At 37.9% G+C, this 8,235-nt stretch overlaps 1 protein-coding gene across 1 annotated transcript in view; it reads left to right on the top strand.

Moving 5' to 3' along the window:
- Positions 1-1,908: 1,908 nt before the first annotated feature.
- Positions 1,909-8,235, top strand: part of nt5c2b (5'-nucleotidase, cytosolic IIb) — a gene marked incomplete at its 3' end in the record, with an annotated part of 38,073 nt that continues 31,746 nt past the window's right edge. The window contains 2 exon segments of the mRNA XM_037690259.1: positions 1,909-2,033; positions 3,793-3,911. Of these exon segments, the coding sequence (XP_037546187.1) occupies positions 1,983-2,033; positions 3,793-3,911 (170 nt within the window).

Genomic DNA, 8,235 nt, shown 5'->3' with positions numbered 1-8,235 from the left:
GCGATATGACTTGATGTGTGCAAATATATACTTATTTGTAATGTGTCCATTATTTGATATAGTATTCATTTTATCTGAGCCTTTTCTTTTTCTTCTGCTTGTCTTTCACTGGATTTTCGTGTAGGTGCTGAGGTAAAGGTGTGCGTTCATTGTTGTTGATGTAAAAAACAATTTTGTGTATATGCATATAAACTATGAATACAATAACCACTAAATATGCAGCATTCAGTATTAATAATTTGTAAGAAATGAGCAAAATCAGCAGAGTCAGGTTTTGTTGCCAACAGTTACGAGTCGTTTGTTTACATTCAAACAATGACGAGTACACTTCGAAGGTCTTGGCACTCGGTGTATGTTGAGTAAAGTAATCCCTGGATATAAACTGAGTCAGAGGGAGAGCAAAGACGCCAGAAGTAAAAGTATAAATCACAGAGTATAAATCCTGCATTATTCTATTTTCTTTCTAAAACAAACTAACAAAAACCAAACAAACAAACAAAACAGCAAGTAATTAAGTTGTGAGGACGAGAGTGGACATAAGTACAGTGGTCCCTCACTTATCGCGGGGGTTACTTTCCAGACACCCCCGTGATAGGTGAAAATCTGCGAAGTAGAGATTTTATATTTATTTGAGTATTTATATGTATATTAAGGCTTTATAAACTGTATTCATACCCATCTCCTCACTACAGACTCATGTTCAGGCTGCTGTTTAATATACCATATTATTTTGCATTGTTAGTGTTTAGTGTATACTATATCTTAGATTCTTGTATACTGCTTCTACTTTATATTCTTTTTTTTGTTTGTTTTTGCCATTTTTGGGTGTAACTGGGATGTTGGGTACCCAATTTCATTTCACCTAATGACAGTAAAAAACCTGAGGCAGCCATGCCAAAGTGGTTCAAAACACCAAAGTTCATGCTCATTAATCCAGGTAAAAATCCAACAACGGTCAGTCAAACTACAAAATGGTGGTGCCTGTCTGAAGTATTTTTTTCTGTTTTTGTCCTATTGGTTGATGCCCACTCCCGTCCTCTCCCGTTAACTTTTTATCCCATACCGTCCCAATCACGTGAGCAATATTAAAGTTGACAATCATACATCGTGTACAATCTTACGTTACAAACCCGCGGAACAGTGAGTACGCAAAAGTCAAACCACGACGTATCGAGGGACTACTTTACAGTACATTGGGGAGGAAATCGAGCGGTGGAGAGCGGTAAAGCAAAAGTTGGCACTAAGATGAGATCACATGTGAATTAGCTAGGTCGAGATTTTCAGAAATACTCATTGCTGAATTAAGCTGTAAGCAAAGGTGAACAATATTTACTATTTTCAAATGCACTTTCTACAAAAACTTTGATGAGTTTGAGTTACAATAACTCCCAGAACAATAATTTAAATGTGTAGGAATTGTGATAAAAAAAAAAAAAATCTTTATTGAAAAAGTACAAAACAATACAATAAAATGTAGTATACAGTAATAATATAACAGACACCAGGGGTTACAAACACTTAGACAATAATTTACAATAACATATTACATAAATATATTGAAGCGAACACATAAGGTGCAAGTTTTTATGGCCTTCATGCTGGTGGAATATTTAATAGTTTGGATGTATTGTGTAGGAATTGTGATAGAAGCACAAAAAAAACAACAACAAATGACAGCCATCATAGCTTTAATTTTTCAACAGCCAAGAGTATTCAAATATATTCTCTCACATTCCTGCAGTTATTAAAAAACTATGACAGTTTTAGACCTCCACAAAAAATCATCGATTGTCATGTGACGCAGCTAGCCCCGCCTCTTTGTGAAACACAGAACTAAACTCCTCCCTCTGAACGTCTCATAACAACAGCTGGCTGCTCGCGCAGACTTTAGAGAGCGAGTGGCGCGCGGACACCGTACTTGAACCAAAGCTTCCGACAGAAAAAGACCTTCTTTCGCACACTTTTGACACAGCTCACAGCGCATGCTCAGACTGAGGGACGGCGCATTGATTTACTGTGAGGAAGTCAGAGAGGTGAGTGGGTAAATGTCAGTCGCAGCAGCAGCAGCTAATATTTGTTTTCTTTGTTTTACATCAGAGGCAGCTAAAGAGTTAATCTTAACATATATCTGCTCTACGCGTTAATGTCAGATAAAAACGGCAGCGTCCGCGGAGGCTGTTTCGGGAGACAGTTAGCTTGTAGCATGTCAGTTTTTTCAGCAGATTTGGCTGAAAACCGGGCGAACAAGGTGTTCTTTACGGCGACTTGGAGCGCATATTTTAACTCTTGTTTCTCAGAATCCTCCTACTCGGCCACAAACGAGCGGTACGTCGTTAAAACAAAGATTTTTTTTTCTGCTTCAGACTGGAGAAAACTACAAACAATGTCGGAGTTGTATCACAGCCTGAGCCTCCAGCTGGCCCCGCGGGCTAAGGTCCCAGAAACTAGGACCTTCTGGATAAAGACAACAAACTGTAAAGTTTCAACCAGAAACATAATAATGCTCGTACAGGACGATCTGTTTAAAAAAAAAAAAAAAACTATAGCTTTAGGTTCATTTTAAAGCTCCACTTTTGGTTTTATGAGTCCAGAGCCTATTTGTGGGCGCCTATAGACCCATTTGCATTTTTGCTGTCACCGAGAAAGAAAGCTGATCTTTGCTCTTCCAAGCTACAGTAGAGAAAACACACAGGGTCTTTTGTTTTTATTTGTTCAGCTTGTCTATTTGTGAGTGCGAGCTTTCCGTTAACCTGCTCTGAAGCGGGTTTCTTGTCACCCAGATAATAATCACCTGCATATAGAGGTTCAGTACATCTACAGGCAGATTAACTTTTGGAGTTAATCTGATTCAAGATGTTTCACAAGGTCAACTAGATTACCAAACAGAAAAATAACCAAGTCAACTTCACAGACTCTAAGGCAGGACAATTCAACTAAATTTCTCAGATGGCTACAATTACTGAAAGCCAATAGCTCAGGGGCTGGACATCCATCAGCTATTCTCATTAATTAAGTTTGTTTTATTTAAAAATGAACCCATTGGTGGGCCGAACTGAGCTCACCTGTGGCCCTGATTTGGCCCCCGCGCCACCAGTTGAATAGCCCTGCTCTAAGGTAAAATTAGGTGTAGTAGTCGTTGAGACTCTTCCCCAGCGCATACTCTTGATGCTTTTGAGCTGGAGCCAGCTGTGTCTCTCTGTTAGCAAAATATCCCATGAACTGGGCTGATTTTATTGGAACTTTCACAAAATAATTTTAGCTTGTATCGCTACAGCTGACGTAACTTTTGGAGTAGGTTTAATTCAAGCCGGCCGCCACAGCTAATCGCCATAAACCAATACAAAATGGACTATAACTCAGTCAATTTAATAGACGTTCAGTTAGAATTTGATGTGGTAGTAGCTGAGAGTCATTCACAGCACATAATCTGAGGGTGCCGTCTCACCATTTTGCATGAAGATTGAGCATAATGTTTTTTAAGGTTAGATCGAAACCTTCACAACTTTGTCATTTCACCGCATGAACTGATCTTGGTCTAAAAATGAACTGCATGAAAGGATTTCAAGGACTTTTTTATTTTATGGTGTTATCATTTCCTGATTAATATGTGATTAAATGAGTATAACCCCTATCAAGCTACAGTATTTATTCACCTCAGTTTCTATAAGTAGTCGCTTAGTTAGGTTATCTTGTTCATCCAATCATCAGCACAGTGTCTGCTCAGTTTTAACTGGTTTCATGCAACAGAAGGTATTTACCCTCTTTCGTTGTGCTGCTTCCATTTTTCTCCAGACATTAAAAGGTTTTAAGATGACCACATCATGGAGTGACAGATTGCAGAATTATGCTGACCTTCCTGCCAACATGGACGGCCTCACGATGAAGAAATACAGGAGGGAGCCCTACCACAGGTAAGAAGCAGGTTCTTATCCAGCTAACTTAAAGACGTGAGCACCAGTTGGAAAAAGAAATGACAAAATGGACTGGATTCAGAATATAGAGTAGGTTTATGCTCTTTAGGTGCTGACAGTTTTCCCCGCAGCGCACTCACATAGTGGACAACTATGTGAGTGCGTTGCTTGTGGGACTGAGTTCGTTTTTGCTCCTCGCACTGACAAAGTCCTTTGGATGAAGGACGAAACGTCTCATCAAAAACATTAATTGTCCAAATGATCTGACTGCACTTTGTTGGATTTTTTTAAAACCTGGATTATTATTTGATATTTGATGTATAAGATAATGGATGGATGGAAGGAAGGAATATTTATCTTTAGTTCCATTTCTGTGAAAGAACAAACAGCCTATAAGATTTTTCCATGTTGGTTAATTCAAAGCTTTGGGTAGTATCAGTACACAAGCCACCTCAGATGTTTAATAAATGATGTGGATGCTTCATCATGGTGACAGCTCAGGAAAAACCAGGTCATCTGTTCATCTTCTTGGAAAATAAGTCACTTGTTGCTACGGATGTTTCAACTGAAGAACATTCAGCTTCATTTCTATATGAAAAGTCTTTAAAATACTTACAAAATGTGCCGAAATTTAAATATTTTCTATTGAACTGTGAAGCTTTTTAATAATTTTATTACATTGTCCCAGACTTTAATGGTACTCCTCTCACATGATGAACTCAAACATAAAGATGATCCTGATCTATATCAAATAATGCACTTTGAACAAGTTTACTCTTATAGTACAGTATGTGTACGCAGTGGATGTAAACAAAGCGCTTTCATTTGCACACTTTATTCCTCAAATCTGAACATGAATACGGATCAACATTGTCAGATTTCTCCATCCCAAATGGCTCTTTTATGGACGTCGCCATCGATGATCTATTTTTACTCACGTCAGTTGTTTTTGTAGGTAAACAAATGCACATGGACGTCTACAGTTTTACACCTAATTTTTAATTTGAGGATGCTTTAATGATCAATATGGAAAAACAATAGTGTGGATTTTGTTTCTTACGTCATGATTTATTTGGCAGGTCTTCATGACTTCGATATGAGTACCTTTTTTAAAGCGACTGTGTGGTAAATAGTTATTTTACAGCTCTGTTTACCAGTTTTTTTCCATCCTTTGTTTATAAAAGAGTCGTATTGCGCAATACTTTGACCAGTTAACATGAACACATTGTCAATGACAGGTTTTGGTCAGAAATTCAATCTGTACACAAAGGGTTAGTATCTTTGCCTTCTTTTAAGAGTGATTTTAATCGGGGGGGAACGCTAGAGGCCATGTCATTTTAGACATTGTACATAAAACTATTCTAACACCAACCTTGTCAGAAAGCCCAGAGTCTCCAGGCTGAGGAAGGAAATGGAAATAACTAAAAGACTTCCTGCTCTCAATGCACAGTGAATGCAGCATAATCTGAAGTTAAGGCTGGGAGAAAATATGAACTAGAAGTTTGGATTTCTTAATTTCTAAACATCTGATGAACCTTTGACACCATAACTCTGCACAGCCCACTGAAAGAGGGGAACGAAACAAAATGGCACAGGTGGCCTTTTCAGCGCTTTCAGGTTGGCAGTGACTTCACACTTATAACTAGAGAAATTGCATTTCCTGTGAAAGTGCAGTATGAATGCTTATTGTTGAAGAACATGCTGAAAAACTGCTGAAATTAGCTATTAAAAACATGCTGAAATGCAGCTGAAATGGAAGAACAAGCCTAAGTTAGAAGAAGAAAGCAGAACACATATTTGCTGAATTTGGTTTAAATAAGCAGAAATGAGCAAAAAAAGGTGATTTATCTTGAAAAAGCTGAAATTAGCAAAAATTGCTGAAAAGTATCTGAAAAGGCAGAAAGAAGCTTAAATTACCAGAAGAGTGGAGAGCACAATTGTGCCTAATTGGGTTTACAGAAGCAGAAATTTTCACAAAAAAGTGAAAATTATCTGAAAAAGGCAGACATTTGCAAAAAAAACCCCAGCTGAGTAGTAGCTAAAATAGCAGAAAAAAGCATAAATTACAAGAAATGGCGAAAGCACATTTTTGCTGAATTAGGCTGAAAAAGTTTAAATCAGTGCAAAAATTTGGAAATAGCTGAAAATGTTGAAATTAGCATAAAAAGCTAAATAGTAGCTGAAATAGCAGAAAAAACTTAAACTTGCAGAAATAAGCTGAAAGGAGCATAACATGCTGAAATTAGTAGAAAGATGTTAGAAGAAGCAGAAATGTTGTAGCTAGCAGAAAGACTATGAAAGGATCACAAAATGGCTGAAAGAACAGCTGAAAGTAGTTGGAAAAAAAGTTTAAAATTTGCAAACAAGCTGAACCAGAACAAAATGTGAAAGGAGCAGTAAAAGTTTGTAAACGGATCTAAAGATTTGAAGGATGTAAAATGATATTGATTCATTTTCTGAGAAAAAAGTGGCAGAAAAGGCTAAATGTTTCAAAAAGCTAAAGTTGCACCAATACCAAAAGTCATAGCACCCTGAAAAAACTGAACGTGCTGATATACGATGTTGAAATAGCACAAAAACTGTGGAACGAGAAAGATGCCGAAAATCGTACAGAAGAAAAATGGATCACAATAGTGTGAACGCTTCATAAACATTCACGCTACTAAAAACTTTAAAGCAGAGAAAAGGTGAGTTCTAATGTACCATTAAAGTGGTACAAAACCCCACCAGGGTTCTGAAGTGAAATCTGTATAGATCCGGTTTTTGTAGCCTTGATTGGACATGAGCCAGTTTTCTTTTGTGGGGAGGGGGAGTTTATTTTTCCCAGTTTTCCTTTCTGTCTTTTAAGAAATATTAGCCAACTTTCCAGTTCGGAGATATGAACCCATGACGTAAAATCCTGTTGACACATCGGCCTTAGTGTGACCTGCAGCTAGTTTAAACACACTGAGTGACTCCGACTCTTATTTATTAAAAACATTTTCACATTTTATTTTTATTGTTATGACAGATAGCTTTTGTCGTTTCTGTACCTGCTGATGGGAAACACCCAGTTCAGTCATTTCCTAAGAATTGTTGATCAGTGATTAACTCCAAGGTGTGCACACAAGAAGTGTTGCTGGGTCATCATATGTTTTATTAAAACCATCGCTAATCAGCTGCGTGTGCTGTCAGGACAGAAGTTACTCAGTCCATGAACCCCCCCACCCCTCCCACTCCACACAACCACACACGTGCAAACAGCCACACAAACCCTTCAAAACAACAGTGTGTAGTTGCTCTCGATCAACTAAATCGTTTATCTAAATGACGGAAGTTTGCTTTATCACACAAGGCTCAGTCCCCTGCGATTTATTTATATTATATTATAATATTTATATATATATATATATATATATATATATATATATATATTATTGAATTTCCAAACCCGAATCCAAAAAAGTTGGGACACTAAACAAATTGTGAATAAAAACTGAATGCAATGATGTGGAGATGGCAAATGTCAATATTTTATTCGTAATATAACAGATGACAGATCAAAAGTTTAATCCGAGTAAATGTAACATTTTTAAAGAAAAATATGTTGATTCAACATTTCACAGTGTCAACAAATCCCCAAAAAGTTGGGACAAGTAGCAATAAGTGGCTGGAAAAAGGAAATTGAGCATATAACGAACAGCTGGAAGACCAATTAACACTAATTAGGTCAATTGACAACATGATTGGGTATAAAAAGAGCTTCTCAGAGTGTCAGTGTCTCTCAGAAGCCAAGATGGTAAGAGGATCACCAATTCCACCATTGTTGCGCAGAAAGATAGTGCAGCAATACCAGAATGGTGTTACCCAGCGTAAAATAGCAAAGACTTTTAAGTTATCATCATCAGCCGTGCATAACATCATTAAAAGATTAAAAGAATCTGGAACAATCGCTGTGCGTAAGGGTCAAGGCCGTAAAACTCTACTGGATGCTCGTGATCTCCGGGCCCTTAAACGTCACTGCACCTCAAACAGGAATGCCACTGTCAAGGAAATAACAGAATGGGCTCAGGAATACTTCCAGAAAGCATTGTCAGTGAACACAATCCACCGTGCCATCCGCCGTTGCCAGCTGAAACTCTACAGTGCAAAGAGGAAGCCATTTCTAAGCAAGCTCCACAAGCTCAGACATTTGCACTGAGCCAGGGGTCATAAAAAATGGAGTGTGGCAAAATGGAAGACTGTTCTGTGGTCAGATGAGTCACGATTTGAAGTTCTTTATGGAACACTGGGACGCCATGTCATCCGGACCAGAGAGGACAAGGATAGCCCAAGTTGTTATCAA

The sequence above is a fragment of the Nematolebias whitei genome, chromosome 16 (assembly GCF_014905685.2).
Source record: "Nematolebias whitei isolate Nwh7 chromosome 16, NemWhi1, whole genome shotgun sequence".
Lineage (NCBI taxonomy): Eukaryota > Metazoa > Chordata > Actinopteri > Cyprinodontiformes > Rivulidae > Nematolebias > Nematolebias whitei.
Note: the sequence above shows the minus strand (reverse complement) of the source record. Positions and strands in the feature narration are given on the sequence as shown.